The following is a 27,807-nucleotide window of genomic DNA, read 5'->3' on the forward strand; positions in this document are numbered from 1 at the left end:
GAAATGTGCATTATGCCCCACTTCCGTGGCTCGCAGTCATAAAGCAAAATCAACCCTTATGCTGATCGGGCGTCAGCTGGCGTTTGGCGCGCATGCGCGGGTAGTTTACAGCGTTTGCCAAGCAATATGTGCTTTTGAACGCTTCATACTCGCAATTAATAATTCGAGTGCACTGAGTGTATGTATGTTTATATTCATTCAGCCACCCCAGTTGCTTAAGAGCCACCAAAGATCACCAACAACTTAAATCACTGTATCGATTTCCATGTTTAAATTTTTTTTTAAGTTAAGGGTTGCTATGTTACGAATCCAAATAATTGATTTAAAAACATCCTGTGTTCATTAAAAAGTAAAGAAAAAACTTAAATATTTATAAGCGCCACTCATTCTGTATGAGTGGTATCTGCTCGTGTCCCAGGCGCCCTACCGTGACTTTGTTGCTGTCAAACGACTGCCTGATTAGGGTAGGGACCAAAATATCAGCGCCTTGATCTCTACGCTTCAGCTTGTTCTACGTAAACACTGCGTTGTGTGGCAACTCCTGCTGTTTGGTCAATCTCGAAGCCAGCCCCTTTTGCACTATTTTTCGCTCTACTGTCCACACGTGCTTAATTTAATCAATACTCATTTTTCTTGCACATTTAATGGTGTAAATTTAATTTGTGGTTCTCTTTAATGCCACCACAGGGGTAAGCCATTACACGCACTTCGAGGCACATATGCTCTCCGCTTGCCAAAACAGCATTTGGATTCCTCTTTAACTGTTTAACTAGCGTTAATTGTGTGCTGAATGGATTATCAAACGATTATCGACAGCTGTGCTGTGGCCTAAGCGATGTTTGTTTATGTGATTAACTGATTTTTCGTGGAAAATTATTTTTTCTTATATTGAAATATACTGGAATGTATTTGGCTTCGGTAGATTTAGCACTCTTTGTTAGCAAAAGGCTGGAAGAATCTACCGGAATGCAAAACCGGTATAAAGCGGTAGGTCAGAGGTAACGATATTTCTACTGGCGCTCGATAGAAGGACATGTAGGAACATGGTTGGCATACTCACTACAAGATGTGGCTGATAGATCGTGAAGACTGCAGGAAATGTCAAGAGCAAGGTACCAGAGAAATAATAGAGCATCTTTTGTATGATTGTTCTGCATTATCAAGACAACGACTTCATCATTTGGGGGCTTCACATTACGGTATTCTGGAAGAGATTTCGTTAGTGAAATCACATAACCTTTAGAAATTCGAGTCAGGCGCAGGCATCCTAAAGGATGATTACTTCTCATCAATTAAGTGACGGCACTTCATCTGGTATCACAAAGGACCACAACTGGTCTATATGTGGCCTTTTGGCCTACCAGTTTAACCTAACCTAACCTAACAAAAGGCTAGTTGAGCTTTGGAATCCATATTTTAGATCTTTCTTGTCGCGTAATTATCTCTTTTCCACAAACATGTTCGGTAACTTCCTTGCGGATTTATATTTATTACTTTAAATCATATACATTTAACTATACAACTGACACTGCACAACACTTTTATAATATAATTTTATAATACGAAACTGCATTCAACTCAAATCTCCACAACATAACGGCTGCTGCCAGTCGAACTTATCGAATAGTAACTGTTTTCTGTAATTAAATTATAAATTAATTTCGCAAATCCACCGAAAAAAGACTGGACTCACCATCATCACTATCGAAGGATAAGAATTTGTCATCGTCTCGCGTCATAGAACGTCGCGAACGCTCGGCACTTTTCAAATTTTGCACTAGTTCTTGCGGCCTGCGTTCGGGTATCGGTGTAGTCTCGGTCGAGCCAATCAAACTTGATGGATACTCCAACGGTGAACCGTATTCGGAGCTTGCGCAACTCAAATTCAAATTGGAATTGTTGTCGAAATTTAAGGTTATACGTGGTACATCACTGTAGACCTTCGGCGGATTGCCATTAGACGCATTGCTGCGTTGTGTTGTTGTAATATTTTCTTCTATCTTGATGGTTGTTCGTTTTGTTGTTTTGCTCACATTTGTTGCAACTGCCGGCAAACTTTCTGTATCGGATTCTATAGAATACATGCGTGGTGTATTTGTTGGTGTTGGTGTGGCATCACGCTCGGTGTTTGCATTCACTATGTCCGTTTCCTGTTCACCATCTTCTTCGTCTTCTTCCAAATCATCTTCATCGTCAGTGTATTCCTCGGACTCGTCGCGCGTCAAACGTCTTTGTATAACTCGCGGTCGTTGTGTCACTTTCGTTTGTGGTGTCTCGAAACGTGAAATGAGCTTGTTGACCTTACCCACGTCGGAAGGCTTAACTTGTTCGTTGTAGGCCAAACGCAGTGATGAGGTCTTTACCAGTGGTTTGGCGATACGTGACATCGATGGTGTACGATCGGGTATACGCGGTGGTGGTGGTGGTTTATTGGGTGGCATCGGTGGTTTCATGGTAGGTACTGGCGGTGATTCCTCCAACGATTTGGTTGGTAATAGAATTGGTTTTCTTAAGGGCAACGGTGGCGGTGGTGGTGATATTGAAGGTGGTGGCGAAGGCGCAGCCGACGGTGGTCTATCCTCGTCATCATCATCAGCCTTGCCTACATTTTCGGCGCTAGTGTAAAGCATTTTACGTTCATATTCGCCTACATAGCTGCGCGGTGCATCACTTTTAGCGGTAAATTGCTCGTCCATCACTGGAGGCAATTTAATATTCTCGCATTCTTTCATATCCTCACATTCCTCGCGTATGACACTCACAGAAATCCTTGTTACGCGCGAGGAGTTATCGTCGTCCGCAGCGAACGGCTCTTCGCTGCTATCCTTCTCGAATGACGAATCTATATGCTTCTGTGGCACTCGCAGTATCGGCTCATCTCGCAATTCCTCTTCAAAGTCGTCGAAAGCTGCTTTTGCACCGCCCTTTCGAAAGCTAGCTTCGAATATGTCAATGCTCTTCGCTTTGTAGAGTTTCTCATCGCAATACGCATGTTGGTGTACTTTCCATGGTTCCTCATTCTCATCTATGCTATTGAGTGTCACCCCTGAAGCGGCTTCTACTGAGTCCTCTCTGTTTGGCTGACTCATTTTTTTGTTACGTGCACTGTCTGGAATCCAAGAGTCAGAATCGGAATTGGAGTCCATTGACATTTTGCGTGTATGACCGCGTGGCGCTGGCAGTATAGCCTCAGCGGATAAACGTCGTTGAGTCGGTGGCGTTATTTCTAAGAAGTTCGATATAATTTCATTATTTGGTATCCACTCGGCGCGTGCGCTGCCGGGACTTGGCGAACGACTTGCTCGTGGAGGCTTATATTTCGGTACATCATCGTGTATTTCCTCTATTATGGGTGTGGTGGGAATTGATGGGGCGGGACGTGTCACGGCTATTATAAGTGTCGATTCAAATTGATCGGAATTATCTTGGTGTATGAGTACGCGTGGAAAAGCGACATCGATTTCGGAATCCAATGATTCGTTGAGTAAATTTTTGGTGGTCCAAAGAGTGTGTGTATGCTGCATATCATCGTCCTCGTACTCATACTCATGTTGTGTAGGCTTGTCGTTTCTAGCACGCTCTCTTCCTGCTGCTTGCTGTTGCTCATCTTCGGAATCGCTTGGCGTATCACGTGTTGCAGCATGTCTTGCCGAGATATGCGGTCGCACATAAACGGTACGCTCGTCATCTGATTCTTCCTCAACTTCCACTTCATCGTGTTTATTAGCCTCTTTCTTGGTTGCTCCTGTTTCTTTTTCGAGATTCTCCTGCGACTTGTGAAAGAACTTGATCTGCTGCATCTTCTCATTCATCTTTTTGAGTGTACGTTGACGCGCTTGCTCAAATCGTTTTTCAAAGTTGACCGTCTTCCGTGCACCGGTATCTTTTGGTGTGCCAGTGGGCGTATTGTGTGCCTCATCGTCTTCAGTGCCATCGAGATCATCTGCAGAGTTTGCACGTTTCTGTTGACGAATATTACGTAGCTTCTTCATTAGATTGTCCGTGCGTTTCTCACTTTTCTCCGTATTACGTTCGGGTGATGTTTCATCGCCAGTTTGCGCCTCAGATTCAGTTGGTCTACGCTTAAAGCTCTTCTTCCAATTCTGCAATTTATTGGTGATGACAGTACGTATGGGTGAACGCTGTTCTTCAGTTTTCTTCGTTGTCGCTTCGTCTAGATTCTCTGTGGAAGCATCGTGTGAGGCGAATCTACGTAAGCGTGCCGTCAACTTTTCAGTGCGACTAATTTGTTTCTCTTCTTTCTTCGGCGTGCCATCGCCATCTGTGTCTTCTGCCGTATTTGCAGGCGTACCACTTGGTTCGGTGTCTTGCGTGCGCCTTATCGATTTCGAAAATCGTTTGATATTCTGTTTTAAGACACTAAGTGGATTATTCTCGTTCACCGTTGTGGCTGGCGTTTCCTGCTTTTCCTCGGACTGCTGTGGTGATAACGGTGCACGTCGTCGTTTACGCTCACCTAACTTCTCTGGCGTTTCCTCACTACTTTGACTCGTGTTACGCAATTTCGACAATGCCTTTCTATTCACTGCCCCCTTGGACATGTTCTCTGGTGAACTTTGTACAATCTTTGGTTTTTGCTGTGTGGCTCTCGGCACAGGCACTTCTTCGTCCTCGTCCAACTCGTTATTACTCTCATCGGTTATATACTGCTCCAGCGGTGGATTACGCACCCTGGCGAAACGTGTCGAAGCGATGCCTGGTTTGCGTGGTGGCGGCGTCGCCTCCATACCACTCTCATCTTCACTCTGTTCATGCATATTCTTTGCACGTCCCTTATCCACTTGCTTTTGCGACTCGTCGGAGCTTACGCTACGTTTGCTATTATCTGTGTCCTGTCGCGAAAGCTTGAAGTTAAACTGATAATTATCGGCAATTTTACGATCACGCCGCTCTTGTTCGGCCTGCTCTCGTTCACGTTCCTCATTGTAACGCTCCACATACTGATCCACCAGTATGATATCCTTACGCACCACTGTCTTCTTCGCAAAGATGTGACTCAAACGAAATTCGCTTATATCCTTATAGCCTTTCTGCAGCTTTTCGACCAGCGACAGCTTCGCGACAGTCGGCTCAACGCGTTCATCACCGCCGTCATTTACAGGCGTGTGTATTGGACTTATGGGACGCGATAAACGACCCGGTGCCTGGAATTGACGTGGTGACGGATAGTCATCGTCCACGCTACAGGCGCTGCGATAGGTGCCACGTTGCGAGTCGCCACGCTGGGGCTGCTGTTGTTGCTGCTGCTGCTGATGCATCAGCGATGAAACGGTTGAAATGTGGCGCGGTGAGTGATTTATAAAATCAGCAGGCGGTATGGGCGGTTGTCGTATCGACTGTTGACGTTGTTGCTCCTTCGCTGAGCCTGCTTGGTTGCGACTGAGATCCTCACGCGAACGCCCGAATATGCGACGTGAGCGCAGTTTCGGTAATGACTTTGGCAATTTAATTTGTGGCATTGCTGGCATTGCGGGCAATGAGGGAATTCGTGCTGAAATGCGCAATGTGAAAGAGAATTAATGTGAGTGGCTAAATAAATTAATTGACGGATTTGTGATTAAGTGGCAGTGGCAGGCGGTGGGGTTGGGTTGCGCGCTTGTGTAGGTGGAATCGCCACAAATGGCTGACGCTTGCGAAAAAAATTTGCATTGAAATATCGATTTTCAGTGGTTGGCATTGAATGCCCAAGCTCGACCCAGAAGCGCGCATAGAAATGCAGCCGAGAATGCATGCAACATGCCACGTTTCACAACTAGATCACACATCTATACCTACCTCGTAGGCTGCTTACGTCGATGTTCTGGCACAAATTTTTAAAATCCATGTTGGCAATTTGAACTGTAGTTGATATAACAGTTAATTAAATACTTTTATAAAACAAGAAGAAATAATCGTTTAATCCACACTTACTTTAACGTGCCACGCTCGTTATATTAGGCACTTCTTACTACTGCCTTGTTCTATGCCTACACACAGACTGTATAATTAGAAATCACTAGCGACAGCAAAATTTTCGTACTCGATTTCGTTTTTCCAACACAAATGATTGAAAATTGTAATTTTAATAATTTTTTCAGATTTTCAATTTCTCCATAATTTAATTGTTGTCCCCAGTATAAGTATAGTAGGTCTTTGCTGCCGTTCTGATTCGTTTCTGTGCGTGTTTCGGCACATTGTTTGACCGAGGTTTCACAGCGGAGCTTTCAAAGCGCATGCTTGCGAAACCCTTTACTTGTAGCACTCAGTTTTGTCTAACCTTTTTGTTCCTAATTTTAGTTTTTAAGTGCTAATTGAATTAACATGTGTACATTGTTCTCACATTCTACGCTCGAACTCTTTATTTAACATATACAAATTTTCTTTATCCTCTTCGTTTTGCTTGTCATTTTCGCTTTCGTTTTCTTTTCTCCTAGATTTTGTTGTCTATTAATAGGTGTTTTTATTCCGATGCATTTCTTTCACATTTGTTAGATTTGCTCTCTTTTTGCACTTTCAACGCTTTTCTATATCTCGTTTTATATTTGTAAACAGATACACTTGGAGCTTTTCTTGCGTAATTCCATAACTACTTACCCACTTAGCTTGTTTGCTTTCGCAGTAATTGTGCGGAGGCTTGTCTTTGGAGGTACATAGCTGGTTTCAGTAACAGTTCTTTATTACGCTGTAGGCAGTTGGTATGGACTGCAGTCGGTTTCAGTCAGTGAGTTTTAATGTTTAAAATTTATGGTTTTTACATAGAACATTTATTTTTCTTATAAAATTTCGAGGTCCTTGCTTAAAATTGGTCTTCTAGTATACGTGAGACGATCTATTAGCACTACTGACGATCTTACGATGGATCCGCATTGAAGTTCTAGTTAATCTTCGCAACGTAGATGAGATCCTATTATGTTATCATGGGGGTTCATTGCGTTAGATGTGCATATTCTTCTTCTTAACTGGCGTAGATATCGCTTACACGGTTATATCCGAGTATACAATAGCGCGCCACTCGTTCTTCCTTCTCGCCGTTTGGCGCCAATTGAAAATCTCAAGTGCAGCTAGGTCATTCTCACCTGGTCTTGGCAGCGGTGTGGAGGTTTTCCTTTTCCTCGGTTTCCACTAGCGGGTACTCCATCGAACACTTTCAAAGCTGGATCGCTTTCGTCTATTCGAACAACATGACTTAGCCTTAGCCAACGACAACGTCATTGTCGTCGAATAACTCATACTCATCGTTTCATCTTCTGCAGTATTCACCGTTGCCAATGTTTAAGGGACCATAAATCTTCCCCAAAACCTTTCTCTCAAAAATTCCTAGAGTTATTATCGTCCACGCTTCTGCACCATACAGCAGGACGGGTATGTTGAGGGGCTTGTAGAGTTTGGTTTTTCACCGTCGAGAGGGGACTTTACTTTTCAATTGCCTACTCAGCGTTGGATTTCTAGATGTCAGCTTTTGTTATTGGTAATGCTGGTTCCAAGATAGACAAAATTATCTAGAACTTCAAAGTTATGACTATCAACAGAGGCATGAGAGCCAAGTCGCGAATGCGCCGATATACCCTTTGCTTCCTTATCCAGTCTGGAAAAAGCAGAACTAACGGCGCGGTTTGCGGCTCGTATTATTTTTTCCAGCATCAGGTTAAAGAAGTCACACGATAGTGAGTCACCCTGTTTGAAAACTCGTTTGGTATCGAACGGCTCGTAGATGTCCATCCCGATCCTGACGAAGCTTTTGGTGTTGGTCATCGTCAGTTTACACAGCCATATTAGTTTTTCGGGGATACCAAATTCAGACATTCAGATATCGAGGCAATGTCTGAAAAGGTGGTGTTTGTCGATCCTCTTTACACGGGTCTTTTCCAAGATTTTGTGCATGGTGAATATATCTGGTCAGTTGTTGATTTTCCTGATCTAAAGCCACACTGATAACGTCCAATCGGTTTTTTGACGGTGGGCTTTTGTCTCACACACAGTACACTCGATAGAACCTTATAGGCGATATCAAGGAGACTTATCCCACGATAATTGTGATTGCATATTGTGGAGTCTCTGTGCAATCGTGAAAATTGTTCTTGTTGGCCTTCACAATCATTTTTTGTGCTTTACTACTCTATTTTAAGATTATTTACCCGGCGAAAACTTTCAAATTCTCTTCCTCGGAGTTTTTGGCTTGTTGAGCACTGATTTGAACCAGATTTGTCTCTTCAGTTAGATCAAAGTTCTGTTATAACACAGTGTTATGAGAAGTAAATTCCGTTAATTCAAGCGATTGAATATACATAGTTGTCATATATAGCACATACTTTCTTAGACTCTCTTTCAAATTATATTCCTTTCGTAAATTATTCAAATACTTGCTACTAAAATTTCAAATACCAAGATATTTTTAAGCAAGCATATGAAAAAATGCCATTACAACTTGCAAACTGAATTCTAATAAAATGTTTTTCTTTTTCTTCTCATTCCAGCTCTTTTGTGAAGCTTCCAACAAACTCACACTCATACTACCGACTGTGTGCTTTAGTGTTTTTGTGTTCTTGTGCTTAAGTGAATTACAACTACATCCCTAATTTATACATATATTTTTACTTTTTTTTTCAATTTCAATTTAGGTTTAATTTACAAAATTTATTAAAATTGCATAAGTGTACAGTTATTCCCAAGGACACCACTCATTTAGTTAGTGCATGGAGCACTTAGACGGATTGAATTAGTTTCATATACAATACGAGTACATTTGTACACGTATCCTCGTACATTTAAAAACATACATACCTACAAATGTGTGTGCTCCTCACGTAACTTGTACATATTTGCATAGACTGAACATTCCAGACATTGCTCTCTTCCTCCCCCCGCCGAAGGAGAGTAAATAAATAATAACCACAACTACAAATAAGGTACATCAACGGCACATCCTGCTCGAATTGCGTGCAGGACTAACGTCTATAGGCGCACATACCTAACCTAAACATCAGACACAATCAGGATGGGGCGGCTAACACAAATGCTGGCCGTCCTGCTGCTGGTAGCTGTTTTAGGCACCACAAATGCAGAGAGTAAAAGTAAGTATATAATGAATATTAAATGTATTGTAAATGTAAAGATTGTAATATTATGTTTATACGAGTATATACAGTGAGACCATGATTAAGAGGTTTATTAAGTCCGAAACTGCATAAGGGATAAATATTTCGAATATTTATTAAACACATTTTGTTCAATAATCCGACAATAATTAAGTTACTTTCATTCATTTTCATTTTCGACTAAATGATTTTCTGGAAAGATCATCGATTGTGATCGGTTATAGAAAATATCTTCTAGAGAAAATATCATCTAAAGTTGTCCTGCAACCCTTCGAAAATAAGGGAAGATCGTTGAGGAAATATAATTAGCAGATGAGTCAGCTTTTGCTAGAAATCAATCGATTATGCCTGGCTGAGATCGTGGAAGCTATAGGGTAGAAACCATTCAAAACTCGTAAAGAATCATTACTTTATCTTGCGGTTGTAATTACTGAATTCTGTCCAAAATCAGGACGCTATAAAAAGTTCAGTGGTGTATTGGATACACATGAGGAAAGATCTTATAAGACCTCTTTAGATCTCACTTAAATTAATATAAAAATAATAATCTGTATACCCCGATTTTATGACTTTTTAAATAGATATGATATTTGAGCTTGTATTGATAAGATAGAGTTTGTAAAGATCTCATCCTTCATAATCGAGTAGAATATTTTATAATTGGTATTAAATAAAGGGTTTTTCAATAGAACGCAACAAAAGTAGACCGATAGAGACGGCAAACGACGCCATATATTTTCCCGCTCTTTTGACATTTCTCTTCAGTAAGGTTTGCCATTTGATCATCGAAATATGTACGATCCAACGAGTCGAGTTTGGTGGAAAAATGTGTGTGCCAGTGAGACAAATAAGTGCCCGTAGTGTCGAGAATATTGCTGCTGCTAGCGTATCAAATCAGTCTCTCACACGTCGTTCTCAAGCGTTGGGCATCTCTGTGACGTCGTTGTGGCGAATTTTGCGAAAAGATCTTGGCCTACATCCATACAAGATCAAATTGACGCAAGAACTGAAGCCGCTTGACCACCGAAATCGTTGTTTCTTCGTGACTGAGCTGGGCTGAGCAACAACTTGAAAATGATCCGGATACTCATCGAAAAATCGTCTTCAGCGAGGAGGCTCATTTCTGGCTGGCTTCGCCAAGAAGCACAATATGCATTATTGGTCAGGCAGTAATACACACGTACTCCATTACGGTTTGGTGCGGTTTATGGGCCAGCGGCGCCATTTGGTCGTAATTCTTCCGTAATGATCAAGACGGGCACGTTACTGTGAATGGGAATCGCTTCCGCTCAATGTTAACCGAATATTTTTGATCCGAATTGGATAATATGGCCACACAGAGAATGTCACAATCGATTTATTGAAACCAAGTTTGGTGAACGTGTTACCTCACGTAATCGTCCAGGCAATGGCAGCCTCTGTCGTGCGATTTGACGCCGTTAGACTATTTCCTGTGGGGCTACGTCAAGTCTATGGTTTATACCAACAAGCCAGCGACGATAGATGAACTTCGTACGAATATTGAACGTGAAATTGCAGCAGTATCGGGCGATTTATGCTTGACAGCCGTCGACTTTGCAGTAAATGCTGTCCTAATAGAGCTCTCAAAATATACTAGCTATTATTAATTTTCTTCTGTTTCCCTCGTCACTACACTCCTTTTCCATTACAGTTTTACTATTTCTCGCAACTCAGCTGAACAATTCATCAATTTCTATACAAAATTTCGAATATTTCTTCCATTTTTTCAGACAAAATCATGCATTCAATGCTGCGCTCTTCTTTCTAAGCTCCAAATCTTCCACTTCACTTTGAATTAAATACTTTTTTTCAACTTCTACTTTCTTTTTTTTTGTTCAATCAGTGAAAGTTAGTCATAATTCACACAACAACTTTTCTCACCTACTGCTGCATGTGTTGTTCAAAATCCAAAATGTTTAACAATTGTTATTTATTACCCACATCATACGGAGTACCTTCACTTCGAAACTCCATGCTTTACCAGCAGCTCAGCTCACAGCGCCGAACGTTAGATCGTCGTGTAAACCACATTCATATTTATTGCATTCAATCATTACAGCTTTGACGGCAACCTCATTTTACATATCGCTCATCACCCATTTACTTGGCGCAACATCATCAGCTTCACTTCACTTCAGTTCAGTTCGGCTCTCCGCAGTTGAGTCGCGCTATCAGTCTAGAGGCAGTACGTCAAAAGCAAACATGCAGTAAACCCGCCTATTTCATGCTTCATTCAATACGCTGGCGTTAGATACATACTACAAATACATATATGGAGATCTGTACATAGTTAGTTACCTTAGCTTCACTCCCCAAAATGCCAAACAATTGTCCACGATTTTCTTGTAATTTGTGGCATGAAGCCATTTCGATAGAGCAGCTATGCTTAAACCTTCATACAAGCTTCATACATTCAAACATACTACCATGTGTGTGTCTGCAGTCGTTTCTCCACTTCAAAACCACTCATCTTTCATTGTGGCCCGTCTCTTTAGTCAATTCGTCTATGCAAAGTGTGTGTTAAATTAATCTATTGTACTTCAAATTGTGTTCCATTCATTTTACATACTATAATTATTGTTGTTGTTTTCGGTTTTCAATGTTATTTTGAATTGAATCGTGTACTAGACACATTCATTTGTTTACAAGCATCCATAACTATCTTCGCTCTATGTTTGTTGTGTGACAATGCCAGACTATTTACAACAAATACATTATAGCACTAATTTACTAAAGGATATCCAGCTAACTATCTATTCCCATATTTGAGTACGTGCCTATGAATTGCGAGTTGTCTAATTATAGAGAAAATTGTGGTTTGTTCCGTTTAGATTAGGTTAGAATAGAGATAGTAGCAAGGACATGAAATGGTGGTTCCTTTGATATCACTATGTGTAGACAATAGGCGGAGAATTAGTAATAAATAATTGAACTGTAAACATATGATAGGAGAAGACGAACATCCCTTTAGCACCTTGCTCTGACATTTTTGAAGATACCTTGTAAAACAAAAACATGGCGCATGCAGAGATTTAGGTTTTCGGCAATATATGAAATATGTCAAAGAATGCTCTATCCTCAGAACTATTATTTTTTTTCTTCTCCTATTTTGGCACTACAACCGTCTTAACTGAGAACACAAAACTTCGCCAGCGGCCTCTATCCTTTGCGCAGTCACGCCTGTTGTACTTGATCCTTCCATTGGTTACGTGAGTGCCCTTTCTTCCGTTTTCCGACCATGGCTCACGAATTTTAGGATATTTTCACTGGAGCATCGTAACCAGCGCATTAATTGGTTTTTTATGCGCTTAACTATATCCATATCGCCGTACATGTCATATAGTTCATGATTCCATCTTCTTCGATGTTAATCGAGCAAGAAAGTTCTTGCGGAGAACAGTTCTCTTGAATGCTCTAAGTACCTTCTCATCTCGGGATATCATCGTCCATGTATGTCTAAAACTCGTTTTGTAACGAACGGCTCGGATAGGTCCTTCCTGATTTTGACGCAACTAATAGTTATACTCAACGACATTATAAATAACCGTATGAATTTCGCAGGGATACCAAATATATACATGGCGTCGGCCAGACAGCTACTGTCAGTGCTATCGAAAGCGGCTTTGAAGTCAACAAAAAGGTGATGGATGTCGAACTGTTTGGATTCATTTACTTTAAGCTCAGTTCAAAATATCTCGCGTCTTTCTGAGCTCTTTCCAAGTAGAAAATCACCGATATTGCATCGAGCTAAGCTGAGCACAATCACACATCTCACGTCAGCTCATGAGAGGTTAGCTTTGTGTCACTGATGACACAAATTCTACTACGAAACTGTGATCAGAGCACTTTGGAGTTACTTAAGAATATAAGACGCGAACTCTTCATACAGCTTCTTTAGAATAATGTCAACTTTGTGACTATGATACTGACATGTTCGAGATATGCAAATACCTAAACACTCTCAACGCGTTAAACTTCAATTTTTCACTTCAAAGCATTGAACTCTGCCACCTGACTCGGTTAGTTGGCCTACTTTCCGTTAAGTAATTGCGTGGACATGCAGTTCAAATTCATTTAATACCACACACTTTTTCATGCCAAAGTTTTAAAATAGATGTTTACGTTCGCCAGCGCTACGTCGGCGGCATGCATGTGAACACTGGCCGCATTTCCAACTGAGGGTCTGTCTGTCTGTCTGTCTGTCGCTGTGCAATGTACGTACTGAATGCTCAAGTTCTATTTAGAATACACAAAGTGTGGTATTGTATATAGATATGTATGTGAGTATATCAGGTGAATTAGCGCATTCACGCCTTCATGAAAAAAAAGAGGCGTACAAAAACGTAAACATGCGCCGGTATTTTTAGACACCTGTTGTGTGTGTGCGGCGTGAAGGGATAACGTGTGAGTTTGGGCTAGTAGGGAAGGGTATGGAGGTTTAAAATTTCGTATAATGTTGCATGATTTGTAGCTTGGTTCATTTGTGAATTAGGTCTGATGGTATTTAACGATATCGGGACCGTTTCGTTTACGTAAAGTCGACTGTCTGGTAATGGATGTTATGATCGTTTAAGTTTCTGCATTATATTCGCTTAAACTGTCAAAAATTTGGTTATTTTCGTCCCATACGTTTCTTCATAATATTCTAGCATTGAGCGTCTTTGGGAAGTTCTTCCAATTCTAAATGAGTTGCTTGTATAGTTTGGAGGCATACACGTTTTCCGGAGTTCAAATAGAACTTTAGTGATAGAAAAGTAGCACCTTTGTGTAACTCTGATCCATTATGTTCCATAATCTTAATATGTCGAAATGAGCTCGAGTCAATATGGGGTCTCATCCGAAGTACAAGTTAGGACGCTTTGAAAAAATTTCAGTTTTTTGTTTTTTCATTTTTTCATTTTTTTTTAATTTTGATAAATTTTTTCACTTCTTGAAATTTATGAAATTCAATATTAATCCCTATAATGAGTATATAATGAAATTTTTCCCTACAGGGTATTCCCTCACCGTATGTACTATATACGCTTGTACTTTCTATTTCGAAATTCTTTATATTTGTGTTTTTTTTTATACACTTGTACCTTACTCGCTACTGTACGGTGGCATCGTTGTCATCGTGTCGCCTATTTTTTGTTGTTGTTTTATTCTGAGCTCATAAAATGCATTCATGCATTTTCGCTATAAATTTTGTTATGGCTCATTCATGATTTAAGTTCGCTGACTAATGTGTTTATTTAAACTTTTATATTTAGTGCCACACTTTCACATGGGTAGCACTGTGTGGCTGCCAAAACAATGCTTGGGGTTAAAGGTGTGGAATTTTTAATCGCTTTTTGTTTGTTTAAATAATGACTTCATAATTTTGTATGGCTGCTGTTGAAAGTTTTCGGAATATTTCTATTTTTATAATTGGTTTATAAATTTCGAAGTTTATAAGAAGTGCTAATGGTTTTATAGACATTTAAGTATATTTTTTTTATAAATTATTGGAAAATTGAATTTAATATTAATTGAAATACGATTTGTTCAGTAATGAAATATTTCATTGATTTTTTTATGTAATTCATTATTTTTTATATTTTTATTTATATATAATATTTTTTTTTTATAATTTAATTTTTTTATAATTTAATTATTATATTTTTCTCTATAATTTAATTTTATTTCTTATAATTTTATATTTTTTTTATTTTTTTATTATTTAATTTTTTTTTATTTAATTTTTTTTTATTTAATTTTTTTATATTTTTTTTACAACTTAATTATTTTATTTTATTTTATAATTTATTTTTTAATTGTTCTTATATTTTAATTTTTTTTATTTTAATTTTTTTTATTTTTTTTATAATTTATTTATTTTTTATAATTTAATTATTTTGTTTTTTTATAATTTTATTTTTTTATAATTTTATTTTTTTTATAATTTATTTATTTTATTTTTTCATAATTTAATTATTTTAATTTTTTATAATTTAATTTTTTTATTTTATTATTTTTTATAATTTAATTATTTTAATTTTTTTATTTAATTATTTTATTTTTTTTTTGTAATTTAATTATTTTATTTTTTTTATCATTTAATTATTTTATTTTTTATTTTTTTATTTATAATTTAATTATTTTATTTTTTTTTTAATTTAATTATTTTATTTTTTTGTAATTTAATTTTTTCTTTATTTTTTTTTATTTTTTTTTTTATTTTTTTTTTTATTTAATTTTTTAAATAATTTAATTATTATATTTTTCTCCATAATTTAATTTTATTTCTTATAATTTTATATATTTTTTTTATTTTTTTATTATTTAATTTTTTTTATTTTTTTATTATTTAATTTTTTTTTATTTTTTTATTATTTAATTTTTTTTATTTTTTTATTATTTAATTTTTTTATTTTTTTTTATAACTTAATTATTTTATTTTATTTTATAATTCATTTATTTTTTATAATTTAATTATTTTGTTTTTTTTATAATTTTATTTTTTTATAATTTTATTTTTTTTATAATTTAATTATTTTATTTTTTCATAATTTAATTATTTTATTTTTTTTATAAATTAATATTTTTTTTATAATTTAATTATTTTAATTTTTTTATTTAATTATTTTATTTATTTTTGTAATTTAATTATTTTATTTTTTTATAATTTAATTATTTTATTTTTTTATAATTTAATTATTTTATTTTTTTTATAATTTAATTATTTTATTTTTTTATAATTTAATTTTTTCTTTATTTTTTTATTTTTTTTTTTTAATTTATTTTTTTATAATATCTAACATTTTATTGATTTATTTATTTTAATATATTATCAGTCTCGATCAATATTTGCAATTACTATAATAATTACCTTATTTTTCTTTCCAGTAAATTCACCGCCTCGTATTATCAAACAACCCCCAACAGATGAACTGCTTTTCAAAGTCGCAGTACAAAATAAGGAAAGTGATAAACCATTCATTATCGAGTGTGAGGCTGAAGGAAAACCGGACCCAAGGTAAGCTGTCATAAAAATTTATTTCATAAGTTTAACATAATTTCATCTTACAAAGATCACACACAGAGTTGACTTTATCGAAATGAAAATATTTTTTCCCCAATATTAATAATTATATAAACGCAATATCCATATAATTTGTAAAGTGACCCACAATGCAGTCGGTAGTTCGGCGTGTAGCTCACCACTTGTGGCGAGTTGTTGAAAAGGGGTGGTGTGAGTTGGTATGCCAGCGCCAGCAATTGTCGAATTAAATTGCAATTAGCACAGCAGGAATTCACGCGCTCGCATTTTTTTTGAAAGCTAAAAATAAGAAAATAAAAAATAGAAAATATAAAATAAAATGGATTTGCTTCAAAGGAGGCTTTAAAAAAACTGTTCACGCTTAATTTAAATTAATTGTTTTTATTCACAAATTCTTTTATTCTTTTTTATAACAAATTAAAGTGATCACGCAGTATAAGGCTTCTTAATTTTTTTTTTCCTATCAATTAATTTTTTTTATTTAAAGCAATATTGTTTTTGCTTCATTTTGTTTACGAGCACTCTTCAGCCGCCGCGGAATTTTTGTGTTGAAGTAAAAATAATAATAATAAATAAATGATTTAGTAACAATAGCATGCATAGCGAGGAGAAAATATAAGCTCTTCTAGCGACGCGTTTTATTTTTAGTTGCGCTGATGGTGGAAAACCATTTCTTCGTTGTTGTCGAAAATGTGTCTAAAGCATAAAGAAAATATATTAAAGTATTTATTGTTATTTTTTTAATTTGTTAATGTTTTTTTTTTTATTAAATTGCCACACATGTTGCTTTTAACTTTTCTCCCTCGCTAGGAACTCGAAGAATTTCTGAGATTCCGTAAAGTTAAAATTAGAAACATCTGGAAGCGATATATATTTATATATACACATGTGTGTATATAAATTTGTATGTAAATTATTTTAATAAACATATTTTTATGGAATTTCCTTCTATGAAAAGTAGCCTTTTTATATTAAAAATTTAAACATATAAACATAAGTTCGAAGGCATATAAATTGCTGGTTCATCATCAACTGTGCCTAAGCATTATTCCAATATTAATATACCATGATACCATGACTTTTCCCCATAACATTTTCCATAGCAATCTACACACTTGATACTATATATAAATAATTCCATACCTACATATAAACATTTGTATCATTGCAAATGTATAAAATTTAAATGATTTTCAGTTCAAAATACCAATAATTCTGTTGTAAATATTTTCATGGCAATCGAAATGAGGTCATGTTGCTGACTTTACAGCAATGATTTACTATTTGAATTTATTTATGTTTGCTGTTTGTTTTTATGCTTTTATTAACATTTTATATTTATTATCTTGTGGTCGGAAAAATTTGGTTGTTGGTGTTTTTTGATTTAAATGTTGATTGGTTTAAATATTTTTTTGGTAAGGAAATGTCGTTATGAAATGTATAAAGTGAATGGAAAAAAGTGCTTCAACACTGTGAATTCTATAAATTCGAGCGAGAATTTTTTAAATTTTTCTTTATGTAAAAATAGTTTGATTACCTACCAAGCACAGGAAATAATAGATATTATCAAAGCATTTTTTTTATGTCATAAGTACTAAGAAGGCATGACTTCTTCTGTTTGCAAAAGTTGGAGTAATTTAATTTTTCAAACGTTGATTGCATTTATTCAAACATAAACTCTTAATCCTTGCAGTTAATAAATATTTTTAATCAAACAATTCTCAACTTATATTATACGTTTATCAACAAGTTCTCTAGAGATAGCTATTGTGCTTCTACAAATTACGTTGCCTTGAGTGGTTTGATTTAATCCACAAGCGGTTTATTTTAAATTTAATCAATTTGAATCAATATTTTTGCTTCCAGTTATTATGTAATAGAAAACACAAAATTCTTAAAATGTATTGAAAATTTCTCAACTTGTATTGAAAATTCCCAAATGATGTTGAAATTTTCTCAACTTTTTTGGAAAGCTCTCAAATAGTGTTGAAAATTTCTCAACTTGCATTAAAAATTCTTAAATTGTGTTAAAAATTTCTCAACTTGTGTTGAAAATTTCTCAACTTGTATTGAAAATTCCCAAATGGTGTTGAAATTTTCTCAACTTTTTTGGAAAGCTCTCAAATAGTGTTGAAAATTTCTCAACTTGCATTAAAAATTCTTAAATTGTGTTGAAAATTTCTCAACTTGTGTTGAAAATTTCTCAACTTGCATTAAAAATTCTTAAATTGTGTTGAAAATTTCTCAACTTGTATTGAAAATTCTCAAATGGTGTTGAAAATGTCGCAATTCGCAAATTTCATCAATTGTTGTTGAAAATTTCTCGAATGATGTTGAAAATTTCTCAGTTTGTATTGAAAATTCTCAAATTGTGTTGAAGATCTCTCAACTAGTATTGACAATTTCTCAACATGTGTTCAAAATGTCTCAATTTGTATAGAGAATTCTCAAATTTTATTGAAAATTTCTCAACTTGTGTTTAAATTCTCAAATTGTGTTGTACATTTCTCAACATGTATTGAAGATTCTCAATAATTTCTCAACAACAGTTGTTATACAGAGAAATCCGGTGTACCGAATTGAGAAAACTTTACTACAACTTGAGCATATTTGAGAATTCTATTTTTTTTAACCAGTTCTCAATCAACACTGTTTGCCGACGTTGTTTTAATTCTTCGATTAACTTAATACGACACTTTTGCTCTGCCTACATTTAAATGCATATTTTCGCATCCCACACACGCACATTTCCTATGCGCACTTCTTTCGCCTTTCGCCATTTGCCATTTAATAAGCACTTTAGCCCCATTAATACTCGGATATCTGCCACGTACAAATTCTGCGCGCACTATCTGTGCCACATCGCGAATTTATTAATAGATCCGCCACATTATCCATTACTGTCACATTTACATGCTCCCGCTGCATTTCACAGTTGACCGAAAAAAAGATATTTTTCCAACTTTTTTCCGTTTTTCAATTTCAAATTCACGGTCATAAAAGTTGCATTGCATTAATATTTGCACACGATGTCTGGCATAATTTGTAGGCTTACCAAGCGTGGAAGTGCATATCATCGTGCGAAACTGTAGAACTGCAGAAAGAAGGGAGCACACACCAGCGACGGTGTAGATAAACACATTTGTTGTAACTAGTAGCTGCCTCTGCTCCACACAAATTTCGATTAATCGCCACCGCTGCTGCTGCTGCTGCCACTGGCGACATGTTGCACATTGCTGTGGCTGGCTGCTGTTGATTTTCGCCACCAAGTTGTTGGATAGCAACGGTGGCAGCGGCATCAGCGTTGGTACTTGAGAGTGCAATGCCGGCAACAACAACAGCAACAATAAACGACTACTGACAGCGTTCTACGCATGGTGCAGCATGAGAAATCTGATTTGCTCAAGTGTTGCACGCACACACAGCCATACTATATAGACTCTGTGTGTTGTTGCTGCTGTTGCGGCATTTGCAGTTACTTGCCGCTGATTATTATTTTATTGCACTTGTGATTAAGTCAAGTGGCTGCAACATCATCAGCAGACAATTGCAACAGCAGCAACAACAACAACAGCCGGCAGCTACTCATACACACATTATATACCGAGATACACGTGTAGCTCTTGACAGTGTGTACATATTTATCTGCCATCATGCTGTCATGAAACAAGTGGCAGTTGCTGCGGTTTTTGCATTGCCTGCGTATGGTAGCAGTCGCAAAAAACTGGCGTGTGGAGTGCTGTTGTTGGTGGAGCCGCCTGCCAAAGTGATGCTTACAAATTGGCAGCGCTACAAGAGAATTGCAGTGGTGGATATTCCATTCACATATAAACACAGATATACTCGTGGTTATATTTATTCTACATGTTTTCTCATTACTAATTAATCTGATAACATTCCTGCGATTTAATGTCAAATGCAATTTCTAAGCTACTGGCAAATTATATGAATGATAAATGTGGTGTGTAATGCTATGAGCTTAACCTTAATTATATATAAAGATAACCTATATATGTAGATATACAATATTAGGTTGAACGACTTAGTAAGTTAGAATTTGACTTCACTCATCTGACAGTAGTAATTTTTTTCGAAAAATAAAATAAAAAAAACTGTTTTGATTCTGTAATCCTTATTCCAAGCTGAATTCCTTAAATTGAATTTAGCTGTGATATTAGAAGTTTATATACATATGTTGAAAAAAAAATCGAATTTTTTTTTATTCTCTTACGTTCTTAAGAATGTTGTCTCAAAATTTTATAGAGATTGAAGCAGTAGAAGCGAAGTTATAGATTATTGCATCTTGCTCCGCTACACTAAAAAAAGTGTACTTGAAACTTTAAACGCGATTACGTCGAAATCATATTTTTCCGAAAATGTCTTTGCGGTGACTTGAATAGCCGAATTCAATTTTTATTTGTATTTTTTCAAAATGTTAGTAATTTATTTGCCGTATCCTTCAACGATTTCTTTTCGTTTAGATATTCATATCAAAGTTATGAATTTTTCAATACATTTCATCAGATGAAAAAATTAACATTTTTGAGAAAATCGTCCCCGTTTGCAGAAAAAAGTTTCCTCATTTCAGTGAATCGTTCAAGGACACCATAAGTCCCCATACTAACGAAATTTGTTTGGTTTTAAGTTTTCCGTTGAGTTGTTGAATTGGAATCGCAGTCACGGCAAACCTCTTTGAAAAAAAAAAAACGCTTTATACGTAAAATGTCATAATTTTGACCAACATTAGTATTTTTATACTCTCGCAACAAAAGTTGCTAAAGAGAGTATTATAGTTTTGTTCACCTAACGGTGGTTTGTAAGTCATAAAACTAAACGAGTTAGATATAGGGTTATATATATCAAAGTGATCAGGGTGACGAGTAAAGTCTGATGTCTGTCTGTCCGTCCGTGCAAGCTGTAACTTGAGTAAAAATTGAGATATCTTAATGAAACTTGGAACACGTATTCCTTGGCACCATAAGAAGGTTAAGTTCGAGAATGGCCGGAATCGGACCACTGCCACGCCCACAAAATGGCGATAACCAAAAACATAAAGAGCTATAACTAAGCCATAAATAAAGCTATGATAATAAAATTTGGAACATAGGATCGCATTAGGAAGGGGCACATTTGGATGTAACTTTTTTGGAAAAGTGGGCGTGACTCCGCCCCCAAATAGGTTTTTTTGTATATAACTCGCAAACAAATAAAGCTATATAAATCAAACTTTCTGCAGTCGTTTATTTCTTTATACAGTCCAAAAATGAAAGAAATCGGATAATAACCACGCCCACCTCCCATACAAAGGTTAGGTTGAAAATGACTAAAAGTGCGTTAACTCTCTAACGAGAAACGTCATAAACACCAAATTTTACATAAGAAATGGCAGAAGGATGCTGCACTGAGATTTTTTTTACAAAATGGAAAATGGGCGTGGCGTCGCCCACTTATGGGTCAAAAACCATATCTCAGGAATTACTCGACAGATTCGAATGAAATTCGGTATATAACATTTTCTTGGCCCCCATGACACGTGTGGAAAATGGATGAAATCGGTTCACAACTACGCCTACTTCCCATATAACTCAATTTTGAATCCTTCTGATTCTTCCACTTTATAATGTATACATAAGGAACAGATAAAGATAGCGAAATAAAACTTTACACAAATACTGTATTTGAGCTGTGACATCACTTGAGGAAAAATGGTCAAAATCGGACAATGACTTTTCAAGGCCCCTGATATCAGACATGAAGAACTCAGTGCCTAAGTGTAATTTTTCACCGAAAATATAGGTAAATCTCTAAATAAATTGCGAGAGTATAAAATGTTCGGTTGCACCCGAACTTAGCCTTTCCTTGCTTGTTATGTTCTTGAGTTGATTTTACAGCTAAGACATTGTATTACGCAAGATGATTCAATAAAAATATGGCTAATTACCTCTACAGCAAATCAAAATTTTTTCCCATTTTCCCACACTTAAGCATATATAACCTCTTAAAGCATCTCACAATACGCTTTATAGTTCAAGAATTGAGATCCGAAGGTCCATCTGTATCCATTATTCCTAATAGAGCGCTGTTATTAACCTTAAAGTTTAGTCTATAGTTCTCTTTTATGGTCTTTTGGGTTTATCGTGGTAAATCTAAGAGTTTATGTTACATTCTCAGGAATGAGTGATACTTTATTGTAATTTATTTTCTTCGAGTTCCGTATCTGCTGCAGCTACTTAATCTCTAAAGGAACTCTATTTGAATGCATTTCGAGACTCTAGGTACATTTTCAGCCAACACTGTACATTAACACTGATTAAAGACAATGTGATCTGTCTCTTTATATTGATTTTTCGCCGCAACTTTGTTAGGCTACACTTCTGTATTTATTTATTATCTACTCTACAATTTGTACCATCCAACAGCAAATATATTGACAATGGAAATTATTGCTGGAACGCATCGCTAATAACACTTACAGCAAGCATCCGCCATTCTTTTGACCGTAACTAGTTTTGTAATTTCTTCCGCCTGACCATACTCATACTACAATATCGGCGCCAGTTATGTGTTGGTATTTATAAGTTGATTATTATACAGTATTTTGAAAAAATATTGGAACTGGATAATATCTTCCTGGATAGAGCGAATACTGAATTAAGTTATTTGAAGCATCTTAGTGTCTTTTCCTACTTTGGTTCACATTTTTTTCTTATGTAAATATCTAATGGATGATTTTAATTTTTTGACAAAATACTGTATATTTTAGTATCTACTGTCAATTAGAGCTACATATGTACAGTAGTAGCATTTTTCAAAGTCATGGTAAACTATTTACCGGCTAACATATCAGACAACTTGTATGCAACCAGGTAGTGTTGTGCATATTAAAGTCATCGTAGACTTCGTTCAATCGACGTCAATTTACCCAACAAACAATTTGGTTATGGTTGTCTGATTAGACGCTGAAAACGATTTTCAAATTTCAATATACATAAGTGGAAATAAATTTTTTTGGCACCAAAATATCTGGACCCAAGAGGATTAATATATATTTGAGAGTTACAACACTCACGTCTTCATCAAAACTTGGTTAAGACAATAAATAGTAATAGATCGAGATTTATGAAAAACCTGAACTAAAGAAACATAAACTACTATCCACTCTCTATATTAAACAGAAATTTGGCGGCCAACAAAGTGAGGTTAACTGGTAAAACAAGCTCTTGTCATACTCATCATCTATTCATGGCCATGTAGCAATGCCAGTATAATATGAAGCCGATCATTGGATGGTAGTGGTGGGGAGTGCAAAGTAGTGGGGCGCTTACTCATTGACAGCGCCAGCAACGCCAACAATCTACGAGTAACGCCAGCATCGCCAATCTCACTCACTATTGCCAGTGCGATTCGCAAGAACCAGAACCAGTATCTGTGCCTCTGTGAATATTTTATTAATGACAGCCGAGTTCTTCTTGTTTTATGTGTCGTAGTCAATACAAGACAGGCAGAACAGACAGAAAAAAGGAAAATAAACCAGAATAAATAAATAATAAAAGTCATAAAAACGAGAATAAACGATGGAACTACGAAACTACGAGCCAATAAGCTATGGCGAACTGAATGAAGTTAATTCGGTAAAGGTTACGTAATACGTTTACGTGTTTATATAACATGCCTGGTCGGTCGGTTAGACAACGGGTTGGCATTTATGGTTATTTCCGTATAAACATTCTGAACCGCCGTTTTTAGCTTTTTGTGAAAATTCCTTTACACAATCAGCCGTCTGTTTTTGTACGTAACATGCTTGTCAATTACGTAAAATGCAGTAGCAGTTATTACGCTCTTTTACTTTACGAACCACATATATACATATCTACGTTTATTAAATATGCTTTTTTATGTATTCATCACCAGCACCATTCACTTATTTCGATTGCCACCGTGTATGTTGGTGACCACAAAAACCGTTGGAAAACCGCTGCGTAGCGGTCGAAAGGCCGTCCAACTAACAGCAGTGTCAACTAGTCTGTTTGTATGTATGGAGTTCGTTCATTCGTTCGTTCGTTTGTGTTACGCGCGAAACCTGAAACGGTGTTTTTCCTTTTTCTTTACCTTCTCTAACGCGCCAGTCCACGAAATGCAGTTCATGGAAAATTCAATGTTGCAATTTGTGCGTATGTGTTGGTGGCATACAAGTATGCTATATACTCCCATGTGCCCGCAATCTAAACGCCGTAAAACGTCAAACATCAACAACCACAATAACCGCAGCAAAACAACCACACCGTCCACGGCAAAAGATTAATTTCCCAATTTACGACAACTCGTCACGAGTTTGCGAATGTAAAACGAATTCGTACAGATACCTAAAATGGTTTACCAGCGGCGTACTGTAAGGCTGAGAACACAGTAAAGTGTGCGTTGGAAAAAGTAGTTCCTACTGTTATGTTTGATTATAATTATCTGGGATTGGTTCAAATGTGTTCCAATTGACTATCGATATTTTGAAAATTTATAGAAAAGTATTATAACAACGTTTTGAGATCTAATCATAGATCTCCAGTCTGATCTACTGTGAAAAGACGTATTTAGACTTATTTTCAGGTTCCTAATTTTTACTCTAGTTTTGCTAATAAAGTTCTTTGGCTATTTGGTCTCCTCAGCTAACATGTAATATTCGTTGAATTATCATAGAATTTCTGAAGGTTCGATACTTTGGAGAATTTTGAAAATAAGTAATTTTCAATCTATTATTGCATTTATTTTTCCCTGCTCTACTATGTTCCTAGCCTTGCTGCACACTTTCTAGCACCGCAAAGCTATTACCTTGCAATATTGGTTTATTTACTTTGCTAATAGCAATTGTCAATCTACATGGATGTTTTTGCATTCAGGATGCGACAGTGAATTTGCCAATCAAAAGCGTAAATGGAAACATTTTCAGTGTAACTTCAGTTATGTACGAGTATGTAGCTTCTGAGCTCTGGCATCACTCTCGTCTAGTTGAAGTATACGAAAAACTTCCTTTCCTATACGCTATTGAACTGTCGACGGTTCATCGTTTAGTATATCAATTTCCATTAGTCAATGACAAAGCTGCTACGAACTGCGTTTTGTTTTATGTACTGAGATTAGATTAGTTTGGGTGGGCTTGTGGCGTGGTGGGTGAGGAATATGTTTAGGCGGTAACTATATTTTAGTCTTGGAACACAGTTTAAGTTATTTCACAGCGATTTTTAAAGCCCTTTAATAAATTTAAAGAGCCTTTTAATTTATGATTAATTAAAATTGGGATTTATGTTTGGGGTCTGAAAATGAACAGTTGAACTTCCCTAATCTCAATCCCAAAAAAACCTTCGATTCTAATTTGTATGAAATTTGAGATCTATTACCAATTCAAGAGTTCGAGTTATGGAGAACGTGTCGCTATAGACGTTCGAGTTATGGAAGTTCAACTGTAATTACGTCAACTTTGCCAAACATGGACATCGACTAGGAAATGATTAGTAGTCTACTCACCTTCTCTAATATCTAATGCTAAAGAACGACCCGAGAAACAGTGGCGTTCTGAATTAAAATGGAACATCTTACCCTTCGATCTACAAGGGAGTGTTCTACCAAGATTTTCAAGATTCAAGACATTGCATACATATTGCGATTGTTGCCATTTTATGACTTTTTGAATACATGACTAATTCAAAGTTCTTGACCGGATATGATTTGCGGTTCCGTAATTTGACTGTCATCGGAACGGCATATAACCTATATATACCCATAATTCGTAGTATTTGACTTTATTCATTGCATGAATTAATTAATTCGGTAATTTTTTTAGAAAATTTAGAGCTTTAGAAGATTTTCAGCACAAGTGTCAACTAGATCGGCATGTGTTTTTAAACTTGAAAGCCGTTCCATTAGGTTGAAAAGCTTCAAAATGTATGGTAAGGAGTGTTTAATTAACTTTGTATAAGACATACTGGAGCTGGAAGAAAGGGTAAACAAGAAAAAACAATAACTTCGGCTGTACCGAAGCTAATATACCTTTCACAGGTGCATTTCTTTTAGTAACTGTGTGTTTAAGCAAATCTAAAGACGTAAGAAAAAGTAAGTAAAAAACAAGCCCTTGATTCCGATCGTTCAGTTTGTATGGCAGCTATATGCTATAGTGAACCGATCTGAACAATTTTTTCGGAGATTAAATTATTTCTATGAGCAATAATTCACACCAAATTTCGTGAAGATATGTAGTAAAATGCGGAAGTTTTCCATACAAGCCCTTGATTCTGATCGTTCAGTTTGTATGGCAGCTATATGATATAGTGGTCCGATATCGGCAGTTCCGACAAATGAGCAGCTTCTTGAAGAGAAAATAACATCTGCAAAATTTCAAAACGATATCTTATAAACTGAAGGACTAGTTCGTATATATACAGACAGACAGACTAAATCGACTCAGTTCAACATACTGATCATTTATATATATACTTTATAGGGCCTCCGCCGCTTCCTTCTGGGTGTTACAAACTTCGTGACAAACTTATGCCCGGTTTCACAGTTCGTACTTAAGTTGTGCCCAAATAAAATCTTAGCTAAGCATTGTTGTTGACTGAGTAGTCATTTGCGTTTCACAGTCGATGCTTATTTTCTATAAAATTCTATTATGATATATGGCAGCACAATGAAAAAAATTTGTTTACAAATACCATATGACAAATTGAAATTATTGTTAATGAAAAATAACTTTGCGACGAATAAATTTAGAATCTGGGAAATGGATGGAAACAATAAACGGACACCGAATTTCACCGTAAGCGAGTGGGGGCACCTATTGCAACTTGCAGGAAAGCATATAACCGTCATTGAATGCAAGAATTTCCAAAAATTTTTTCAGCAAATAATTTTTATTTTATTTTTTTGACAAATAAGTCAATATTCAAAACAAAAATCAGCTGTTACTTAAGCACTGCTTAAGTCTCCCATTTTCAGTACTTAAGCAGAACTTAAGTATGAACTGTAAAACACAATATTTCTGTTTTATCTTAAGCACAACCTAAGCACTGACTGTGAAACCGGGCATTAATATACCCTGTTCAGAGTATAAAAAGAGAGTACTTAAGTAATGCTATTAATTCCTAAAATTTAAATATGCCTAAAAGGCTGCCAATACATTTCCGTCTTCATCATAAATTGTGAGTACATAACCTAAAATATCCAATTAAATTTTATAACCAACTAAACACTTATGAAAGAAAGCTTACCATTTTATGAAACCTACATTTTGCGTTATAATTATGAGCAGCTTCACCTTTTAATCCACAAAACTTCATAAAACTTTTTTACATTTACCACCAATGAAAAGCAACAAACACACGCCAACACGCCAAATGAATAGGTACGAACATAACTCTTTTAACTCTTAATCCACAACTGCAGAAATGTGAATTTTCACAATCACTCCGCGTTATGCAAACGATTTGTGGAGTAGCTATTCCGGCATTCCTACATCATTTCTGCTTGTGCTTGTTCTTGTTATTGCTCCACTGCGGCGGTTGCATTCAAATCCGTTCTCGCGTAAATGTAAACGAACTGCCACAGAATATGGAAAAAAATGCAAAAAAAAAGAAAAACAAAAACAAAAATAAGTAAATAAAAACTCAACATAAAAACAGTAAA

At 36.0% G+C, this 27,807-nt stretch overlaps 2 protein-coding genes across 12 annotated transcripts in view; one reads left to right on the plus strand and one right to left on the minus strand.

Annotated features, from left to right (window-relative positions):
• Window positions 1-27,807, plus strand: part of Nrg (neuroglian) — a 113,095-nt gene that overhangs the window by 27,679 nt on the left and 57,609 nt on the right. For 10 of the 11 annotated variants that reach the window (XR_008471373.1, XR_851789.3, XR_851790.3 and 7 more), the window contains exons 2-3: window positions 8,619-9,071; window positions 15,984-16,113. Coding sequence is in view for 7 of the 11 variants with exons in the window: in XM_011186791.3 (XP_011185093.1) it covers window positions 8,996-9,071; window positions 15,984-16,113 (206 nt within the window). In the remaining 4 variants the exon portion in view is untranslated. The remainder of the gene's footprint in view (window positions 1-8,618; window positions 9,072-15,983; window positions 16,114-27,807) is intronic. The other variant, XM_029041341.2, reaches the window with a different exon arrangement.
• LOC105213740 (protein PIP82) lies at window positions 1,497-6,260 on the minus strand. The gene is made up of 4 exons (XM_011186788.3): window positions 5,932-6,260; window positions 5,797-5,859; window positions 1,694-5,512; window positions 1,497-1,637 (listed from the first exon to the last, which is right to left on the minus strand). The coding sequence occupies exons 2-4, from the start codon at window positions 5,843-5,845 to the stop codon at window positions 1,579-1,581; spliced, it is 3,927 nt and encodes a 1,308-aa protein (XP_011185090.2). The 5' UTR covers window positions 5,846-5,859; window positions 5,932-6,260; the 3' UTR covers window positions 1,497-1,578.

The sequence above is a fragment of the Zeugodacus cucurbitae genome, chromosome 5 (genome assembly GCF_028554725.1).
Source record: "Zeugodacus cucurbitae isolate PBARC_wt_2022May chromosome 5, idZeuCucr1.2, whole genome shotgun sequence".
Taxonomy (NCBI): domain Eukaryota; kingdom Metazoa; phylum Arthropoda; class Insecta; order Diptera; family Tephritidae; genus Zeugodacus; species Zeugodacus cucurbitae.

Excerpts from the sequence above, each read along its gene's own strand:
- LOC105213740 (XM_011186788.3), bottom strand. The coding sequence starts at position 5,845 with ATGGATTTTAAAAATTTGTGCCAGAACATCGACGTAAGCAGCCTACGA. Across the intron at positions 5,513-5,796 it reads CGACGTAAGCAGCCTACGAG|CACGAATTCCCTCATTGCCC; the intron begins GTAGGTATAGAT and ends TGCGCATTTCAG. Across the intron at positions 1,638-1,693 it reads ATCCTTCGATAGTGATGATG|AAAACAGTTACTATTCGATA; the intron begins GTGAGTCCAGTC and ends ATTTAATTACAG.